General features: G+C 41.0%; 2 protein-coding genes across 2 annotated transcripts in view; one reads left to right on the forward strand and one right to left on the reverse strand.

Moving 5' to 3' along the window:
* The window catches only part of AZI2 (5-azacytidine induced 2), a 35,264-nt gene extending 26,400 nt beyond the window's left edge, over positions 1-8,864 (reverse strand). The window contains exon 1 of the mRNA XM_068982478.1: positions 8,534-8,864. The gene's annotated coding sequence lies outside the window, so the exon portion shown is untranslated. The remainder of the gene's footprint in view (positions 1-8,533) is intronic.
* Positions 8,865-9,062: 198 nt separating this feature from the next.
* Positions 9,063-22,160, forward strand: part of ZCWPW2 (zinc finger CW-type and PWWP domain containing 2) — a 141,400-nt gene continuing 128,302 nt past the window's right edge. Inside the window, exons 1-2 of the mRNA XM_068983091.1 lie at positions 9,063-9,165; positions 9,872-9,932. Of these exons, the coding sequence (XP_068839192.1) occupies positions 9,063-9,165; positions 9,872-9,932 (164 nt within the window). The remainder of the gene's footprint in view (positions 9,166-9,871; positions 9,933-22,160) is intronic.

Raw genomic sequence — 22,160 nt, forward strand, 5'->3', positions numbered from 1 at the left:
CTGTATCGTGATTGGTCAACAGAAAATAATAGAATTCTGTATCACAAAAGCTACCATTTAATAGAAAAACCTATAATCACTTTTTAAAATCTGGATGCACATTAGCATAATCTTGGAATTTTTTGAAAAATACAGGTGCCTAGGTATTGTTTTTCCTCCAAAGCTCTAGGTATGACTCTAATGAGCAGCCATGTTTACAAACAACAGGACTATATGATGATCTTTATTTCTAGTTCTTTCCAGTGTGTTTCACTTTTTGTATTTCATATTCAGTGCTCCCATTTCATTTAGTTTATATTTTCCAATTTCTCCATCTTTTTTTTGTTATTCTCCTTTCTCAAGCCTTTATCAAGTGTAGCAGAAAAGCTTTTGCATACCTATATACATACCTATATATACAGTATAACATATATACTTCAGAAAACTTATGAATTTCTGCTTAACTAAAAAATTTATGATATTTTGATTTCACTTGTTTGACCAAGTATGAATAGAATGATAGATTTGTAACCATATTCACTTGAAACTTTGATAATAATTCCATTTATTCTGGCATCTAGTATTACTGCTAAAAGTCTAGAATGCTTATTATTTTAGTGATTTTTTAAAAAACTATTTGAATGAGGCTTGAAACTTCTAATCCAATTCTGAGAATATCAGGAAATACTACATCATTAAAAAAAACCAAATGACTATTAACTAAAGTACAGATTCTATTCAAACCCCACACAACTTTATGCTCGTGTCCATTATTGCTTTCCCGCCTTAGTCAAGAGTCCACAATGCACTCAGCTGCACTGAGCACCTTCAGTGGCATGCCACAAACTCCGATAAATTCTCTTTTCCTTTTTATTGTTATAAATATTTTCTAGTAAATTCTCTTTTCCTTTTTATTGTTATAAATATTTTCTAGTTTTCCTTGTTATGGCTTCTTAGATACATCCATCATTTAAAAGTGGACATCTAATTTCCACATACATGAGGTTTTTAAAGTATCTTTCATATCAATTTCTCATTTAAATACTTTATTCTCTGCAATCACCCTCTGTGTTTGTTCAGTCTTTTAACCTTCTCAAGGCTTTCATGGCTAAGTCAGAGATCTCTCTTGGAAAATGTCACATTGTACTTGAAAACATGTGGGTTATTTTAAAATATCTTTTGATATTCATTTCTAACATAATTCCAAGTGATAAGAGAACAGACTATGATTTCCAGATCTTTAGACGATGACATTTTGCACCTTGTTTTATGTCCCTAGCTATGTTGCAGTGTCTCCTGGGAACCTGAACAGAATTTGTATAAAACCTGTATAAATCTTAATTATGCTGAATTGGTTCATAGGGCTTTTTAGGTCTACTATATCCTTCTACTTTTCTGTCTACTCATTCTATTAAGTTTTGAGAGTTTCACATTGAAATTCCAACTAAAAATCTTAGTTTAGTTACTTAAAAATTAATTGTAATATAAAGTGGAACTATATGTAACTTTGTTTTGTATTTTCCAAATCTCCCATAAATGTGTTATCATACTTTCACAATTTAAAAAATAAAAAATTTAAATAAAAGTTTTTCTGATTTCTAAAACTGAATTATAGCAGGAGAAAATATTTGTAGGGCTAGCTACTGCTACTGCTGCCGCTAAGCCACGTCAGTCGTGTCCGACTCTGTGCGACCCCAGACAGCAGCCCACCAGGCTCTGCTGTCCCTGGGATTCTCCAGGCAAGAACACTGGACTGGGTTGCCATTTCCTTCTCCAATGCAAGAAAGTGAAAAGTAAAAGTGAAGTCGCTCAGTCGTGTCTGACTCTTCGCGACCCCATGGACTGCAGCCTATCAGGCTACACTGGCCAAAGACTGATGCAGCCACTGCTCCCGCCTGTCCCGCTGTGAGTGCCTGCCGCAGGCACCCTCTGCCTGAACCGCCTTCCATCTGGTGGCTCAGATGGTGAAGGGTCTGCCTGCAGTGTAGGAGACCCGGATTCGATGGGTTGGGGAAGATCCCCTGCAGAAGGGAATGGCAACCCACTCCAGTATTCTTGCCTGGAGAATCCCATGGACAGAGAAGCCTGGCGGGCGACAGTCCATCGAGTTGCAAAGTCAGAAATAAAATTCAACACAATTAAGATTTATACATGTGTGCGACTGAGCACACATCCAACCACATCTTTTCTCTCTACCTGATCCCTCCAGGAACTGGAAACTCTTAGGTTTACAGCACGTTTATCAGGTAAATAAAGAAGGCTGCTGCTGCTGCTGCTGCTAAGTCGCTTCAGTCGTGTCCGACTCTGTGCGACCCCATAGACATCAGCCCACCAGGCTCTGCTGTCCCTGGGATTCTCCAGGCAAGAATACTGGAGTGGGTTGCCATTTCCTTCTCCAATGCATGAAAGAGAAAAGCCAAAGTGAAGTCACTCAGTCGTGTCTGACTCTTAGTGACCCCACGGGCTGCAGCCTACCAGGCTCCTCCGTCCATGGATTTCCCAGGCAAGAGTACTGGAGTGGGGTGCCATTGCCTTCTCTGTAAAGAAGGCTACCATCTACCATCTAAGAGATGCATGAACCTCAGGTATTTCGGGGACCTCAAAGAGGAATTCACCCAAATCTACAGATATTGTAGAAGAATCCGTGGCAACCTCTTGGTGTAACTTATCTGGCCTTGCTGCTGCTGTTGTTGCTAAGTCGCTTCAGTCGTGTCTGACTCTGTGCGACCCCATAGATGGCAGCCCACCAGGCTCCCCCGTCCCTGGGATTCTCCAGGCAAGAACACTGGAGTGGGTTGCCATTTCCTTCTCCAATGGGTGAAAGTGAAAAGTGAAAGTGAAGTCGCTCAGTCATGCCCGACTCTTCGCGACCCCATGGACTGCAGCTCACCAGGCTCCTCTGTCCGTGGGATTCTCCAGGCAAGAGTACTGGAGTGGGGTGTCATTGCCTTCTCCTATCTGGCCTTGAGAGGCCTTTCGAAGGTTTAATCTAAGATTCCTTACGAAAAGTTCCAATACAGCCTACTTATAAGAGGCTGTGTGGTCAATTGGGCTCCCCAGGTGGCTCGCTGGTAAAGAATCCACCTGACATTGCAGGAGAGGTGCGTTCGATCCCTGGGTCAGGAAATTCCCTGGCAAATGAAATGGCAATTCACTCGAGTATTCTTGCCTGGGAAATCCCAAGGACAGAGGAGCCTGACAGGCTACAGTCCAGGGGGTTACAAAGAGTCAGACACCACTGAGCAACTGAGCATGTGGTCAATTAACCATACAATAAGTCTTATTAACTACAATAAGTCTTAATTTGGCTATATTTGGTTGTTACAAAGGTAATTTCACAGAGAAAAAGATAATGCATCAGTAGATATTAAATTCTAGTTTTGTTAATTGAGGGTTTTTTTTTTTATATTCACTGTCTAAGACTCACTTCTTAGATGGCTTCTCGTTATATTACTGTAAAATTGAATCAAATTATTAAAACAACACTCTATGTTTGTTTCTAAAGCCTATCACAATAATCTATTTTTGAATGAAGATCTCACCATGACTTGCAACCAAGGGATTATGCACACTGGAAAAGACATCAACAAAAGACTCTTTACAGCTATGCAGGACAGGGCCCACAGCAGGCCTCCACTCCTGAATGAACTGTAACTCCTGTTTCTGACACCTGACTTTGATTAACTAGGATCAGCACCACCAGACCAGGATGAAAAAACGACACCTGAAGTAGAGAGCTGACCCAAACAGCCAGACCAAGCCTGCATACGATTACTTTGACAATTGCTCACACTTTTGCTTATAAACCCAATGCATTTCTTCCTCGGGCTCAATCATTTGCAAGTTTCAAAAATCAAGCCAAACAAACCATAGGTTTGTGGACTTATGTCCAATATTCCTAGGTTTCCTTCGTGGATTTCTCCTCTCCAAGGCTCTAACTGCTGCTAAGTCACTTCAGTCGTGTCTGACTCTGTGCAACCCCATAGATGGCAGCCCACCAGGCTCCGCCAGAACAAGGCAAGAACACTGGAGTGGGTTGCCATTTCCTTCTCCAATGCATGAAAGTGAAAAGTGAAAGTGAAGTCACTCAGTTGTGTCTGACTCTTTGCGACTCCATGGACTGCAGCCTACCAGGCTCCTCCGTCTATGGGATTTTCCAGGCAAGAGTACTGGAGTTGGTTGCCATTGCCTTCTCCAAGGCTCTAACTGGATGGCCCTTATTTTATTTTAGAAGTAACTCTAATACTATACATAGTACCCACTACTTCTAATGCCACTACGTGGGACCTTCTTACCTGGCCAGTTAATGACACCTGTTCTGAACCTGGCCATAATCACTCTTTTCCACTAGATGCTAAGTACTGGGTAGCTCCTAATGAACTTAATGGAGTTACAGAACAAGTGTATGGCCCCAGCTCTCTCCAGGTTGGTTAGAACACTCACAATTGGTTTCCTCTGGCCTGAAGGTCGTCTATGGATAGCCTTTGGAAACAAACCTCCCAATTTGCCTTTAATGCTTATATTCTCCAGTACTCTTGCCTGGAAAATCCCATGGACGGAGGAGCCTGGTAGGCTGCAGTCCATGGGGTTGTGAAGAGTCAGACATGACTGAGCGACTTCACGTTCACTTTTCACTTTCATGCATTGGAGAAGGAAATGGCAACCCACTCCAGTGTTCTTGCCTGGAGAATCCCAGGGACAGAGGAGCCTGGTGGGCTGCCATCTATGGGAGTCAGACATGAATGAAGTGACTTAGCAGCAGCAGCAGCAGCAGCGGGGTTTCTATCAGTTTTCCAACGGTAAGACCATTTAGCCAAGATATTTGTTAACCCATCTTATAATATATTTGAAGAGTCAAATCTGTTCCCAGTTTAGAAACCATACTATGAAAATGCTTTACTTTAGGAGGATCTTGGCTTAAACATTTACTACTGGCACTGTTACTTCTATTGTCAATTTCCGCCCCTCCAATTTTTTTGCCATGTAGCATGGTAGGCAGGATCCTGGTTTCCTGGTCAGGAATCCAATGCTGCAGTGGAAACTAGTGTACTAACCACTGGACTGCCAGGAAAGTTCTCCTACTGTCAGTTTTGATCACATAGATAGTTGTCTACAGACTAATGAACATGCACAATGCAAATACAAGGCAGAACGGGCAGAAGTCCTATCACACACTGGAACTGACCAGTAGTCCTCGCCAGACACCTTACTGATACAACTCCTTAAAATCAGCTATTAAGACCCACAACCAAAGGACATGATGGACCCAGGGCACGTAAGCAACTGCCCTGGCATCAGGGAACCAAATATTTAATCACCAAATGCTATCAAAAAATTAATGATCAAGGGGGGGAAACTGATGAAATAACATTCATATTTTATGACAAGATGAGAAAAATTTAAACATAAAATTTTTTTCTACCCTTTTGAGCCTCCTCCCTTCCTTTAATGTGTGTTGTGGATCTGCATTAACCAGAACTCCGTAGGAAATAACTTCCTTCTTAATCTTGTAAAAGGCCACAATGACCCATGACCACTTATTCACTTTGTACATTTAGATCTGGACTGTGTGAACTGTCAGTAATATGTCATTTGACATATAATCCTCTGTCTCAAAAACTTATAGAACTATGCTTTGACCTCTCAGAGCTTTCTGAAAGACTGTCTCTTGAACTGCAATCCCTAGTGGGGTCGAATAATATTAGGACAGAGCAATGTTTCTTCTGTATATACATTTTCCTATTTCTCAAGTAGGTACTATTATTCTAATATATAAACAAATCTTAGAAAAATTAAATACCTTACTTACACCTTCACAAAGAATCAGCAGCAAAGGTCAAATGTGAACCCAAATAAACCATCTTCCAAATGTGTGCTCTTAATACCACATTCTGAGAGGCAACACAAAATGGATTCTTATTTTCCCAATAAGAATCTGGACAAGGCAGAACTCAGTGGTAGGAAAAACACTGGCCTGAGCTTCTGAAGCCCAGACTCTAAGATCTGGCACCTTGATTATTGATTAGTTTATCTATCCAGATCTAAATTTTCCCACTATTTGTGGGAAAATGCCGGGGTTGAACAATATCACTCAGATGCTGCCTTTCTGTATTGTGAAAACAAAGTGTTAATCCAAACATGGTATAACAACCTAAAACAGAATTCAGTTTTACTATGAATTGAGTAAAAGATATACTACACATAATATGTCATGTCATCACCAAACTTGACCGGAAAGGTATTATCACACAAATGAGCACACAGAGGCTTAAAGAAGTGAGGAAATTTGTCTATAATCACCTGGCAGTATAAGAGAGCTAAGGTTTGCGTCAAGGCCTATTTAATAGGCTCTTTCCTCAACTTCGCATTGCCTCCTGAAGTGAATTTTATCTAGAATTTTCATCATCTTTCTAATTCTCAAAAGCCAGACTATCCCTACTTCATAAAATCCGTTCATAAGATCAGTCAATATACTACAGAACAAGAATTAAGTCTTACAGAGGAAAACCAATACTTACTTCTTTTTCTATTTTTAATGCAAGAATTAAGGGAAGGAATGATCTAACTAGCTTATAAAGAAGCGATCATTGACTGCCTTTTTTCAAGATCCTATCACTCAATCTGAGGATGAGATGATTGGATGGCATCATCGACTCAAGGGACATAAGTTTGAGCAAGCTCCAGGAGATGGTGAAGGACAGGGAAGCCTGGCATGCTGCAGTCGATGGGGTGGCAAAGAGTCAGACACGACTGAGTGCCTAAACAATCACCACCACTTAATCTATGCACCTCAGCACTCAAAGACCCTACAATCCAGCGAAAGCCCAAAAACGTTCTCGACATCAGATATACAGTAGGAAAAACCCCAGTATCATTTTTTATAACCGCTTTAGTTAAGAAATCAGTTTGTATGGCCAAGGAATCATAAGTTTCTTTCTGGGTTAACATAGGTGTGAAAAGCAATCTACTTCTTTTCTTTCCTTTCATAAAGTATAATACATCTCAACGCAACTGAGCATAATGCTCTCGTAGTGATAAGACAACTGTATTTTAATCCAGAATACATGTACAAAAGAAAGAAAAAACATTGTTTCACTGATTTCATTACTTCAAGGATTATAAAGTACTTCATAACATCATTTTATTTGATAATCATGACAACATTCTGTGTTGGCATGTCAGGCAGTATGCTTTGACTTTTAAGGGAACTAGCTCATTTGCTCGGAGAAGGCAATGGCACCCCACTCCAGTAGTCCTGCCTGGAAAATCCCATGGACTGAGGAGCCTGGAAGGCTGCAGCCCATGGGGTCGCTGAGGGTCGGACACGACTGAGCGACTTCACTTTTCACTTTCATGCACTGGAGAAGGAAATGGCAACCCACTCCAGTGTTCTTGCCTGGAGAATCCCAGGGATGGCGGAGCCTGGTGGGCAGCCGTCTATGGGGTCGCACAGAGTCGGACACGACTGAAGTGACTTAGCAGCAGCAGCAGAAGCCAGTAATGAAAAATGGCTAGCTGACTCTACAGCCAGCAAACTCCAGGAAACTGCTTTGATGCCTTGGAGAGGAAGCATTATTCCCATTTCAGAGACAGGGAAAATGGACAGAGTTGGTTTCTTACCCAGTGTCAAGTGAGTAAGTAGAAAATTCAGCACTCAGATTTTGAGTTAATGTTCTCACTTAATCCGGTGCATTTCCCATTTCACTATGTCTCTTTAACATTAAAACCTTACCTTTGTTTACAACTTCCCATTTTACAAACAACATCGCAATAAAATTTAACAAACCTGGGAAGGATGCCCCATTCCCCCACAGGCTGGCGAATTAGATATGACAACTCTAGAGAAATGGAACGTAAACCATGCCTTGAGCTATTGTTCAAGCCAATTTAAAACTCCAAAACATAAAAAGGCAAACGTCTTTTAGGTTTAAGAGGCATGGATCAATTTCAGTACTAGTAGGTCACAGACTTTGATCATCTCAGCGTATCTCTAACACATGCTGGACCAATCGGTTTTCATCTGTATTTCAGTTTCTGTATTCTCTTTCACTTTCGAGTATCTGAGTTCCCTGTCGGTAGGGATGAGGGACTCAATCTACCTGGCATGTGGCAGTCACTCAACAAATGATGGAAAACCATCCTGGGTATATAGGTTAGACACTGGAGAACCAACGACTACGGACTCTTTCTTAGTCCTGAGTAATGTAATGTACATCGCCAAGGCAAGACCATCCAAGCCACACGTCCTCCTCTTTGGTTTCCAATTTGAATGCGGTGTCGCCGTATGACATAAAACTGAAGGGGCCCCTGTCAGCAGAGAACCGGCAGAAAGACCAATACTCGGGAGAGGCGAGAACCAAGCGGGCCTGGCCCGGCTCGCGAGGGGACGAGATTCAGGATGCCAGCTGGGCATCCCTGGTGGGCACCCGAGATGCCCAGCGGCTGGGTACCCCCGCCAACGTTTGGAGAAACGACCCGTCTCTTTCCATAAGCGCCGACAGCGGAGGGTGGTCCCACCATCCGCACCCTCTGCAGGACCAAAGCGGCTACTCACCCAGAACACAGGCTCCGTGGGGCCGCCCCCAGGGCCGCCGAGTTTCGATTCCCGTGTTTGGAAATGGACCGAAAACAAACCGGGTCGCCAGGGGTCACCGCGGGCTTCCGGTTTCCTCGAAGACACAGCCGCTTCCCTGACGAATGCAGCTGCTCCGGGAACGCCGCGGAGGGACTCCCATTTCTCCTGCCTCGGCGGTGCCGGGGCCTGCGCGGCCGGCTAGTGGACTGCGGCCCGGAGGCTCTGGAAGGTGGGCCGAGCCGAGGCCGAGTGCCGAGCCGCTGCCGAAGAAGACCGGTTACCCGGCCTCGTCAGCGCCCGCCCGGGCGGCGCGCCGCGCAGGGGAAACGCCGCAAAAGGGCCGGCGGGAGGGCGGGCGCCGCGCGCCGGAAACGCGGCCTCCGGGTTGTCCGCAGCTCGGAGCCAGGGCGAAGCGGGCAAACCGGAAGTCAGGCCCGAGGGAGCACCGAGGGCGTTCGCTAAGCCGGTGCCGGGGCGGGGTCGGAGGGGGCGGTGTACTACGTGTCCCATGAGCGTCCGCGGCGGGGTGGGCGGGGCCGCCGCGGCCGCGCGTCCCGTGAGTCTCTGCGGCGGGGTGGGCGAGGCGACGCGGGAAGCGGAGGCGCTGTCGGGTAAGACTCTAGCTGCGGCGACCGCGGTTGGGCCGTTGGCAGCCTTCTGCGTCGTGTGTTTCCTTGAGCGTCCGCTTGGGGGTCCCCGAGCGTCGTGTCGTGTGTGGGCTCCGCAGGGTAACGCTCTTTGGGGTTTCCGGCGCTCGCCTCGCCCTGGCCCGGAACGAGGAACCTGTAGCAGTGCGCTCCTGTTGAGGAGTTTTTAACACCGCGCCTGGTTTCGGGGTGTTGCTCCGGATACCCTAATTGTTGGGCACGCGGCTCTTATTAACAGTGAGGAAGCTGTTAACTTCGGGATGTACCCTGCTGGGCTAGGGTTGTTTGTTTGTACAACATGGACACGTGTGCTCCGTCGCTTAGTCGTGTCCGAGTCTTTGCGACCCCCACGGACGGTAGCCCACCAGACTCCTCTGTCCTTGGAATTTTCCAGGCAAGAATATTGGAGCGGGTCGCTCTTTCCTTCTGCGGGGAATCTTGATGACCTAGGGATCGAATACCTAGGAAACGCTACCTCCGAAGCGTTTATAAACATACTTGTTACAAAATGGCCATTTTGAACTGAGTTCCACACTCTGGACACAAGTCACTTTTTCAAAGGTCTTGTTTACAGGCTGTGGTAAATGAAAACAGGTATCCCAAGAGATTCTCCCCCAACTTTCCCCACCTCTTCCCGTTATCTCGCCAAGGTCCTGATGTTCTCCATCAGGAGTTGCCCTTGAAAGCCCCCGAGTGAGGACTAGCTTCGGCGAGGTTCCGTTTGCCCTGGGGTAAAATGGATTTCAGAGCCATATCTGAACAAAAAATACGGCCCTTGGCACAACTCCTGACTGTGGCTCAGCCTACTTCTCTCGTTTTTAAACAATCTTGAGTCTTTAGAGGTACTTCAGATCTTTTGTTTAGTTAGGCAATATGTTAAAACAGTAAAGAAAATAGTGCTGTCATATTTTGTTCTTTTTTAATGGGAGGTATATATTTCTAAGCTGTGCAGAGTAGATACTGTTAGAGGGAAGCGAATGTGTCTTTTAAGAAAAAAATATAAAGTGTATTTTGGGTTAGTGATTGAAATTTTGTATTATTAAAACCATACCATCCTAGGGATCATGTTTACTGTGTCTCTGCCCTGTGTTTTGTGACTGTTGTGTATGTGTGGCTCTTCAGTGTTAGCAGAATGGAATTAAGATGTCAGAACCTATAAGCTGAAATTGCAGTGTCTCTTCATATATCAGCTTCAGTGTCATTTCATCAGTATTGTCTTAAAACCATTTTTTCTTCCCATCCCCCACATCCATCACATGTTCACGTCTAGAGCCCTAGGGTAAGGGAATGGTTTCAGTGGCAGAGATACAAAGCAGATTCAAAGATACTACCAAATATGAAAAATCTGGTGTCTGGGCCTACATAGTCTGTTTTGCCTCTTTCTTCCCATATCTCATCACTCACCCTGCGCCGCGCCCCCATCCCCCACCCCAGACCTCCCCTCAGAATCAATGTTCATGACTTCTGTTACACTGTGTGTATCTGAGACTGTGTGTATCCCTGAAACAGCATTCCTCAGACTGGGCATCATGTAACCCAGACCCTTAACCTTGTAAAGTACATGACGGCTTTCAGGGGGTTATGTGCTTAGTCATTCAGTCATGTCTAACTCTTTGTCACCCCATGGACTGTAGCCCACCAGGCTCCTCTGTCCATGGGGATTCTCCAGGCAAGAATACTGGAGAGGGTTGCCATGCCCTCCAGGGGATCTTCCCCAACCCAGGGATCGAACCCATGCCTCCTGCATTGCAGGCAGGTTCTTTACCGTCTGAGCCACCAGGGAAGCCCACATGATAGCTTTAAGGGTATTAATTTTCAGGTTGTTAACTTGCATGTTTCTTCCCGAAAATTGATCTGCGTCCGACTGTGCCTGAGCTCGGACACCTCTCCCCTTTCCTTTTCAGTAACTGTCCCTCTCCCAGTCTACAATTAAAGTAGTACCTTTAATCTGACCTAAATCTGTTTAGAAAGTAAATGATTCTAATAACTGGATAGCTAATTGTTTCCTAAGAATAGTAATTTCCAGTGGTTTTCAAAAATGTTACCAAAGGACACAGTTGTCTGCTGATTAAGAATAATTTTATGGCATATTCCTATGTGATTTTTGGTCCATAGTTTAGTAGTTCAGAAGAGTGATTATTGATATAACCAGGAATCCTTCTGCTTCTAAATATTCGGAATGGAAGAATACAAAATGTCAGACTAGGATCAGCTTGAACCCTGTTTCTCTTTAGCAACAAATAATATGATTCTGAAATGAATGACTTCATTGGAGGGAGGAGGAGCTATCCAATTTTAAATGAGATGCATGTCCAATAAAAGCTGACTTAGGATATTTTATAATGATCATAATTTGAACTGTTTCTCATTTGATAAGTACTGCTCTAGTAAGTTAATATAACAATCCTGATGACAGTTCTTAAATTTATGTTCTCAGGAATTTTTAAATATACTGTTTTATGTAGGGAAATATGACTAATTTAAAGTATTTGCAAGCACTGAAATGTGTTGGGATAAGCTTATGTTGGGGAAGTGATACAAAAATATGAACTCAAGGAGAAAAGGAACAAGATCAATTTCCTAACTGTAGAAGGAGATCTTGTTCATGTGCTTTTCAAATGGGTTGATAATAGATATCAAATGATTATGGCAATTACATTCTATTTATAAAAAAAGATATATCCTTCTGTCTCTAGCAGCTAGCCTTGTTCTGAACAGACAGTGTGTACTTCATAATAACTTTTTGACCTGAAGTGCTTTATAATCAGGAGGAATTAGCTTCTGACAGCTTTCATTTTAAAAAAATAAACATGAATGTCATAATTATAAATGCAGTGACTTTTTCTTGGAAACATATGTAGGTGAAGAAAAATTTAATAATCTTAGGAAGTCTATGATGTAAGAAGTAGGGAGAAGAAATACGAGAAGAGCTAACAGGAGAACAGCAGCAGAGGCCCCAGGATGGGGTAGGTAGATTGTACAAAGGAGGAAAAAAGATCCAGTAGGGGGAATTCTGTGCTTATTAAATGAAGTAAGAGCAACCCTTCTCTGAAGCTTGAGACTTAGACTCTTACTATCTGAGATATGAATTCATTAGTTTATTCAGTACTTGGTGTTAGTCACTCAGTCATATCCGACTCTTTGTGACCCATGGACTATAGCCCCCCAGGCTCCTCTGTCCATGGAATTCTCCATGCAGGAACACTGGAGTGAGTAGCCATTTCCTTCTCCAGGGGATCTTCCTGACCCAGGGATTGAACCTGGTCTTCTGAATTGCAGGCAAATTTTTGGAGGCAAGTTCTTTATCATCTGAGCCACCAGGGAAGCCCATTCAATACTTAACAAATATTTATTCACAGCATGCTGTGTGTCATTGTTTTAGGCACTGAGATGAAACAGGCAAAGTAGCTTTTTAATTTATCACAGAGAAATCAGTCACATAGACAAGACCTGTGAGAATTTAACATGACAAGAAATTCCCTCCCTTTGAGTTTTGTCATGACAGTTTTTTTAAGTGTCTATGAAGAAAATAATTTTCTTTCCCTTTTTTAAACTGGAAAGAGAGGAAGAAATAATTCTGTTTTGTGACTTGCACATATACAGTATGAAAATTAGAAAGATAAAGTGAGTTTTTCAGAGGAAAGACATTTTTGTAAAACTACCAAATAACAGAGAAAGGATGACATTTTTAAGCTTCAGTAAGATCTATAGAAAGATAGATTTTTCATAATTATTTTTTTCAGATAGATTATGTACCAAAAAAGAGGGAAAATTTCCAAACCCATTTCACAATCCATGATATAAAAGTAAAATCATTGATTTTTTTAATAGTTGCAAAATTAAGAACACTTTCCTACTGTAGATTTTTCAGTTGTCTATGAATCATTTATTATTAAAAGTCCAGAAACAAAATGAGTGTTTTTTCATTCACTTACATTTTGTCATTTTCTCTTGAGAGCTATTTTATGTCCTTCCCTTTGACTTTTATAGCTCCTTCCCTCTCATCCTATAGTCAGGCTGTTCAACTGACTGTGTAGATTTTGCTTTTCATCTCATCTTTTGGATCTGTTTCATAGTCTCTACTGTGCCACAGTTTCCCATCTGTTTGTTATAATAGTTTCTTCTAATTCTTTCTTTTTAGCTTCCAGGTCATTCTTTACAGGATAGCTAAATGATCTTTTAAAAATATAAATCTTACCATTACTTTTCTCCTCTTAAACTCCTGAAATGACTCCTTTGCATATTTTAAAAGTCCATTTGTAATGTAGCTCAGCCTGTTTTACCACCAACTTCTATAAGCACTACCAGCTCACACATTGAAATTGGATATCTTTACTCCTTTATAAAGTTTTCATTCAGTTGACCCTGATTATAATTTTAGAATGTTTACTTTCTTAGACCATCATTTGACATTCTTGTAAATTTAAAATATCTCTGATGGGAACTCCAGAAAAATTCTTCAACATTAGCTTGAGAATTATGCTTCTACTTTTTACTTGTCCTAAAATGCTATCACATTTAAAAGAGGAACTTGTATCTTCAGATAATGGATATCAGCCTCAGAACATACAAAGCAAAACTGGACAGAACTAGGAGACATGCCCCCAATACTGGAAGATGCTTCCATTTAACATGCTCCCCTCACTAGCAATAAAAAGATACATTAAGGAAATAGACAATTGGAATAAAATTATTAGCATCACACTTATTAGGATGGCTATTATCAGAAATAAAACCAAAGTGGAAAATATTCCTCTTAAAATTAATATGGAATCCCAAGGGACCTTAAGTAGCCAAAACAATCTTGAGAAAGAACAAAGCTATTTGCTGACCTCAAAACATATTACAAAGCTGTAGAATTAAAACATTATGGTACTGGCATCGAGACATACATATAGCCCTGTTCAGTTCAGTTCAGTTCAGTCCCTCAGTCGTGTCCAACTCTTTGCGACCCCATGAACCCCAGCACGCCAGGCCTCCCGGTCCATCACCAACTCCCGGAGTTCACTCACACTCACGTCCATCAAGTCTGTGATGCCATCCAGCCATCTCATCGTCTGTCATCCCCTTTTCCTCCTGCCCCCAATCCCTCCTAGCATCAGAGTCTTTTCCAGTGAGTCAACTCTTCGCATGAGGTGGCCAAAGTACTGGAGTTTCAGCATCATTCTCTCCAAAGAAATCCCAGGACTGATCTCCTTCAGAATGGACTGGTTGGATCTCCTTGCAGTCCAAGGGACTCTCAAGAGTCTTCTCCAACACCACAGTTCAAAAGCATCAATTCTTCGGCGCTCAGCCTTCTTCACAGTCCAACTCTTACATCCATACATGACCACAGGGAAAACCATAGCCTTGACTAGATGGATCTTTGTTGGCAAAGTAATATCTCTGCTTTTCAATATGGTATCTAGGTTGGTCACAACTTTCCTTCTAAGAAGTAAGTGTCTTTTAATTTCATGGCTTCAGTCACCATCTGCAGTGATTTTGGAGCCTCCCCAAAATAAAGTCTGACACTGTTTCCACTGTTTCCCCATCTATTTCCCATGAAGTGATGGGACCAGATGCCATGATCTTCGTTTTCTGAATGTTGAGCTTTAAGCCAACTTTTTCACTCTCCTCTTTCACTTTCATCAAGAGGCTTTTTCCTCTTTATTTTCTGCCATAAGGGTGGTGTCATCTGGATATCTGAGGTGATTGATATTTCTCCCGGCAATCTTGATTCCAGCTTGTGCTTCTTCCAGCCCAGCGTTTCTCATGATGTATTCTGCATATAAGTTAAATAAGCAGGGTGACAATATACCCCCTTGACGTATTCCTTTTCCTATTTGGAACTGGTCTGTTGTTCCATGTCCAGTTCTAACTGTTGCTTCCTGACCTGCATATAGGTTTCTCAAGAGGCAGGTCAGGTGGTCTGGTATTCCCATCTCTTTCAGAATTTTCCACAGTTTATTGTGATCCACGCAGTCAAAGGCTTTGACATAGTCAATAAAGCAGAAATAGATATTTTTCTGGAACTTTCTTGCTTTTTCCATGATCCAGTGGATGTTGGCAATTTGATCTCTGGTTTGTCTGCCTTTTCTAAAACCAGCTTGAACATCTGGGAGTTCACTGTTCACGTATTGCTGAAGCCTGGCTTGGAGAATTTTGAGCATTACTTTACTAGCATGTGAGATGAGTGCAATTATGCAGTAGTTTGAGCATTCTTTGGCATTGCCTTTCTTTGGGATCCTGTGGAATAGAATAAAGGGTACAAAAAATCCTCACATATATGGCCAGCTGATTTCCAACAGATATGCCAAGACCCACCAATGGGAATAGGGCAGTCTTTTCAACAAATGTTGTTGGAAAGACTGAATATCCATTTACAAAATAATGAAGTTGGACCCTATCTGACACCATAAAAATTAAATCAAAATGGGTCAAAGGCCTAAATTTAACAGCTAAAACTATAACACTCTTAGAAGAAAAACAGGGAAGAGCTTCATGATACTAGATTTGGCAGTTTCTTGGATGTGACACCAAAAACACAGGCAACAAAACAAAAAAATAGGTGAAGTTCTCTAAATCAGTCGCTAGTAAAATATTTAAAAATCATTGTCTAATGACTCCAATATTGAATACTGTGGTCTTTACTTTGAATTTCATTAGAATTGTCTGCGTTCGTAAATAAAGTATAATTTTAACTTCAAAACTAAAATCATGCCTATGCTTAAATAGTGTAGACATTTAATTATACGGGGAAATGTTCAGAATATATTGTTAAGGAAGCAAATTGTTGAGTTCCGTTTGAGATTACAGATTGACTTATTATATCTTTTCCTTCCATTAAGATTAGAATTAAAGAGTAAAAACTACACACATAACAGAAAGAGTTGGGGAGACATCAGAGGACAAAGAATTTCAACAAATATTCTGAGAAACTTGGTTTGAATCTGTCATGAATTGAAGTGGAGCCCAGGAAGCTTTAGCACAGAATATACTGGACAAGAGACTGCCGTGGAAATAGGAATCACTCCTCCCTGAAAGATCATGATGAGGCTCTGAAAGTCCTAAATGAAAGACGGAGGATGAATATAACATTTTTGGAAGTCTTTCGTGAAGCTTCTTTGCTTCCTTATACTTCCTGTTTCATCATGCAGAAAGAATCTATCCAGGCTTTCCTCTCAGGACAAAGAAGGAGAGGACTGACCCCCTCCAAAGAAATTGAAAAGAAAATTAGAGAAAATGATAAAAACCTTTGTGTTTCTTTCCAGAATAATTTCAACTTATTTCTGTTCTCAGTGTTTCATGCTTACTTTGCAATTTTAGATGTGATATATGTAGAAGCATAGTCTTAGTTTTGCATTATGCAATTTAAATTTAGCACCACATTCTCATTTAAAAACTCTTTATTGATGTATTTCTTAGTATTTGCATAGTGACTTTTGAAACATTATTTATGTAGTTACTCACTAGAACCCTGGGCTTCCCTTGTGGCTCTGCTGGTAAAGAATCCACCTGCAATGTGGGAGACCTCGGTTCTATCTCTGGATTGGGAAGATCCCCTGGAGAAGGAAAAGGATACCCACTCCAGTTTTCTGGCTTGGAGAATTCCAATTAGAATTCCTGTAAATTCCAGTTTACATTGGAGAGAAGATTAAGATTAAACGCATTTTAAAGTCTGGTGGTGGTTTAGTCACTAAGTCATGTCTGACTCTTGCGACTCCATGGACCCTAGCCTGCTAGGCTCCTCTGTCCATGGAATTATCCAGGCAAGAATACTGGAGTGGGTTGCTATTTCCTTCTCCAGGGGATCTTCCTGACCCAGGAATCGAACCCAGGTCTCATGCATTGCAGGCAGATTCTTTACCGACTGAGCTATGAGGGAAGCCTGGCATCTTAAAGTCTGTATGCAAACTAAACAATCGTTTATTGAGTTGAGTGCTTGAGAAAAATCATGAACGAAAGACAAAACAGAGTGCTCTCATTTTGCATTGGTTTCTGCGTATTTTAATTTTCTTATCTAACTATAAATATTACTCATTTAAAAGCAGTCTAGAAAGAGAGTCAAACATTTATTATATTTAATGTACTAACTCTGAAATGTGTTTTTTCATATGCTGTTTCATTTCATCATTAAAACCATCCTATGAATTCAGTATTATTATTATCAGCATGTACAAATGATAAAATGATAGCCAAATTATTTAACTGACTTGCCTTGATTTTAAAGTCTCATAGAAAATGGAGTCAGAATTTAAATGGAGAGCTACAAATGACATTCAGCTGATACACACAGCCATCCTAGTTTTTAAATAATTTGAATATCAGTACTGTGAAGGGCAGACCTAACTCTAAAGTTCATACTATTTTCTTTATTTAATAATATAAATATGCTTTCAGTGCTTCTCTTTGGTAAGTATTTCATTAAATGCTAGGGATACGGTGGTTGACAAGATAGAATGATGGGCCACAGGATTGTCCTTGTCTTGTAGAGCACTTCATTTACCTGTTCAGTGGAGTGTGTTAAGTGGCATGGAGTAGAGCAGAGACTCCTAGGGGCACATAATAGTGGCCTGACTCTACTTGATAATTTTTTCAGATTGGCTTAAAATCACCTCTTTGCAGTATCCTGACACCGCCTACCTGGAAGTCTTAGGTGTGCCGTGTATGCTTCCAAATCATTCAGTATTGGTTTCATGATAGTACTTAATGTTATTTAAGGAGAAGAATCTTGTTTTTCCCTTAGCATTATGACTGGCTCATATCAAATCCTCAAGAAGTATTTTAGAAGAAAATAGAATTGAGATCTGAAATGGCAGCAAGGAAGTAAGAGAGCAGTTTTGGATAAGCTTTTAGGTATTCAGGTGAGAAATGGCAAAGATAATTCTTGTAAAGTAAGAGGAAAGTTTATCTTTTGAGAATGAAGAGGTTGGTCTGAGACTGAGAAAAGTTTAGGATAATCGCTAAAGAATTGCAAGAGGAAAGAGATAATATGTAAAATGGATAGCCTTAAAGGTGTACTGAGGGCTCATCTGAGACTGGAGTCTGAGTTTGTAGTGTTACCAATATGCATGACTGTGTAATTTCCTCCAAGAAGTCACCTCCTCCAACATATATATATCGCTATCATACCATTCTGTGTTGCTCTTTATCACTTATCATTATCTGGCATTTATTGGTTTGCCTTTATATGCTGTCTGTGTCCCCTCTTACTGGAATGTTAACGCACGTATGCTGTATCTGTTTTAATTCACTGGTGTTGCCCAGGCATCTAGAACTTTTGTGCAACACATGACATGTACACGGTAAATATCTGGTTTAAAAAAAATGAGTGAAGGAACAAATTAATACGTAGTAGAAATACTGTCCTTATTGCTATATTTAAATAAAATCAGATTTTTTCCCCCCAAAGGAATATGTTTTTGTAGGTTAAGGGGAATTTTCTTGAACTTGGAATATGGCTTGACACTTCTTACATACATGATAATTACATTCCTAAGGATTAAAATTATTGAATTCTTTATTACCTTCATTTTCTAAGGTTACTCTAAAATAGATGGGGAAACAGTTTCAGACTTTATTTTGGGGGGCTCCAAAATCACTGCAGATGGTAACTGCAGCCATGAAATTAAAAGATGCTTACTCCTTGGAAGAAAAGTTATGACCAACCTAGATAGCATATTGAAAAGCAGAGACATTACTTTGCCAACAAAGGTCCGTCTAGTCAAGGCTGTGGTTTTGCCAGTGGTCATGTATGGATGTGAGAGTTGGACTGTGAGTGCTGAAGAATTGATGCTTTTGAACTGTGGTGTTGGACAAGACTCCTGAGAGTCCCTTGGACTGCAAGGAGATCCAGTCAGTCCATTCTAAAGGAGATCACTCCTGGGTGTTCTCTGGAAGGACTGATGCTGAAGCTGAAACTCCAGTACTTTGGCCACCTCATGTGAAAAATTGACTCATTGGAAAAGACTCTGATGCTGGGAGGGATTGGGGGCAGGAGGAAAAGGGGATGACAGAGGATGAGATGGCTGGATGGTATCACGGACTCGATGGACGTGAGTGTGAGTGAACTCCAGGAGTTGGTGATGGACAGGGAGGCCTGTCGTACTGGGGTTCATGGGGTTGCAAAGAGTTGGACACGACTGAGCGACTGAACTGAACTGAACTCTAAAATTATCTATTATTGTGAATTCCTTGGTGGTCCAGTGTTTGGGACTCCGCATGTTCACTGCCAAGAGGCATGGGTTTGATCCCAGGTCAGGGAACTAAGATCCCACATGACCATAGTGGGACCAAAAAAATTAATATTTAAAATAAAATAAAATTAGCCATTTTGGGCATATTACCTGGTACAGCTTTATAGTTTTAAAATTTACAAGTCTATAAAACATTTTTACAATTAATCTTTGCAACAAGAAGTTACAACTTAGCAAAAACTAAGATTTAGGTACACAAGTGCGTAAAGAGTGTAGATTGAAATCATTTTTATTGAAAGTTTATATTTGGAAACTTGTTTTCATATTTTAAAAATTCAGAGTTTTCAATAACTGATTTTAACTGAAAGACTTGTTATTATGAACAGAATATACAGGAAAATATTATTAAACCTGATAAATTAGTAGTATTCAAAATTTTCTGTAGTTAGTCAACATTTCGGAGAAGGCAGTGGCACCCCACTCCAGTACTCTCGCCTGGAAAATCCAATGGATGGAGGAGCCTGGTGGGCTGTAGTCCATGGGGTCGCTAAGAGTCGAACACGACTGAGTGACTTCACTTTCTCTTTTCACTTTTATGCATTGGAGAAGGACATGGCAACCCAATCCAGTGTTCTTGCCTGGAGAATCCCAGGGACAGGGGAGCCTGGTGGGCTGCCGTCTATGGGGTCGCACAGAGTCAGACACGACTGAAGAGACTTAGCAGCAGCAGCAGCAGTCACCATTTTGATATATGTCGATCTGATGCCAAGTATGTTTTAAAAAAATGTTTATCTCAAGAATAGATAGTGTTATGTTGCTAAAATATCTTTGAGAAATATCTTTTAAATGTTAATTTTGTTCTTTTACATTATGTTAGCCCTGAATAGACCACAGTGGATACTTGTTTTACAGTATGAGAACTGAAGCAAGAAGTCATTGTTACCTTGCAGAAGCCCAGCAAATATTAATATCAGAGGTTACAAATGATTTATAATGAGTAGACAGAATTGCAAATATGGTATCTGCAAGTAATGAGGAGTGACCTGTATAGTTACATGAAACTATAATTTTAAAACTTGAATTAAAAATGTTTGGAAGCTAGAGGGAAAAACAGTTCATATTCTTATTACCATAAGATTTTTATTTTCTATATTTTCTTCCAGTTTTTGTCTCCAGTATATATATTTTCAAATATTGCATGGATACCTACCCAGTTTACCTCTGCAGATCTTCTTCCTCCACTGTATTTTGTCTGGAGCAGTGTCTACCCCTTGCTCCAGTGGTACGTACATGACCTCTGCCTGAAAATTAGCACATGATACTCACCAGCTATAGTCACTGAAGTTGGGAGAGACACATGCCCACTTAGAATCAGTGTGATGCCATGAAGCTTTTGTGGACTTCTGGGGAAGCACACGTGCTGTCACACTGGCCTTGAACTTGCTGCCCTCTTCCTCACATGGAACCTAATGCTTAACCTAAAGCAGAAGCAGGCAAAGTAGAGAGACTAAGGGAAAACAAATCCTGATGAAATCAGTTAATCCTGAATTTGTTTATTTTTATGAGAATTGTACAGTAAGATGTTTTTGATGTACATATATTAATACGTTGTGAAGTGATTACTACAGTCACGTTTATCAACACAGCCATCATCTCCCGTAGTTGCTGTATGTGTGTGGTAAAAACACTTAAGATTTACTCTCTTAAAAGACAAATATTTTATATTATCATTTATATGCAGAATCTATAAAAATAAAACGAATTAATGTAACAAAACAGAAGCAAACTCACAGATACAGAGAACAAACTGGTGGTTACCAGTGGGGAGAAGGATCAGGGAGGAGCAAGATAGGCATATTAGATTAACAGGTACAAACTGCTATTTATAAAATAAATCAGCTGCAAGGATATATTGCATAGCACTGGGAATATAGCCAGTATTTTATAATAAGTCGAAGTGGAGTATATAAAAATATTAAATCACTATGTTGTACACCTGAAACTAATATTGTAAATCAACTGTAATTTAATAAAAGTAAAATTAAAATATAGGATTAAAAAGACAAAAAGAATTCTCTGTAAATAAAAAAAATATTTAGCTTCTATCTGGTATTCTGAGATTGTGAACAGTGCTTCTATCTTCGTTTTTTTAGAAAAAGGTTTACTGTCTTTTCAGATCTCAGCAGCAGTATTATTAACTGTAGTCACCACCCTGTACTGTAAGGTCTAGAACTTAGTCATGCTGCATAACTGAAACTTTGTGCCCTTTGTGGAACAGAACCACGTTTCCTCTCCCCACCCCCACCTCTGGTAACCACAATTCTCTCCACTTCTGAGTTTGACTTTTTTCAGACTAAGCAAAGGGAGGGTTTGGGGGCAGGAGGAGAAGGGGACGACTGAGGATGAGATGGCTGGATGGCATCACAGACTTGATGGATGTGAGTCTGAGTGAACTCTGGGAGATGGTGATGGACAGGGAGGCCTGGCGTGCTGCGATTCATGGGGTCGCAAAGAGTCGGACACGACTGAGCGACTGAACTGGACTGAACTGAACTGAAGATCATATGGTATTTTGTTTCTATACCTGACTGACTTCATTCAGCCCAGTGCCTTTCTGGGTTCACCTATGTTGTCACATAGGACAAGATTTCCTTTTTTTTTAAGACTGAATAATAATTTGTATATATATATGTGTGTGTATATCACTATTTCTTTATCAATTCATCAATCAGTAGACACCTAGGTTTTCTGTTTCTTGGTTATTGTGAATAATGCTGCGATGAA

This window comes from Capricornis sumatraensis, chromosome 10, assembly GCF_032405125.1.
Source record: "Capricornis sumatraensis isolate serow.1 chromosome 10, serow.2, whole genome shotgun sequence".
In the NCBI taxonomy this organism is placed as follows: domain Eukaryota; kingdom Metazoa; phylum Chordata; class Mammalia; order Artiodactyla; family Bovidae; genus Capricornis; species Capricornis sumatraensis.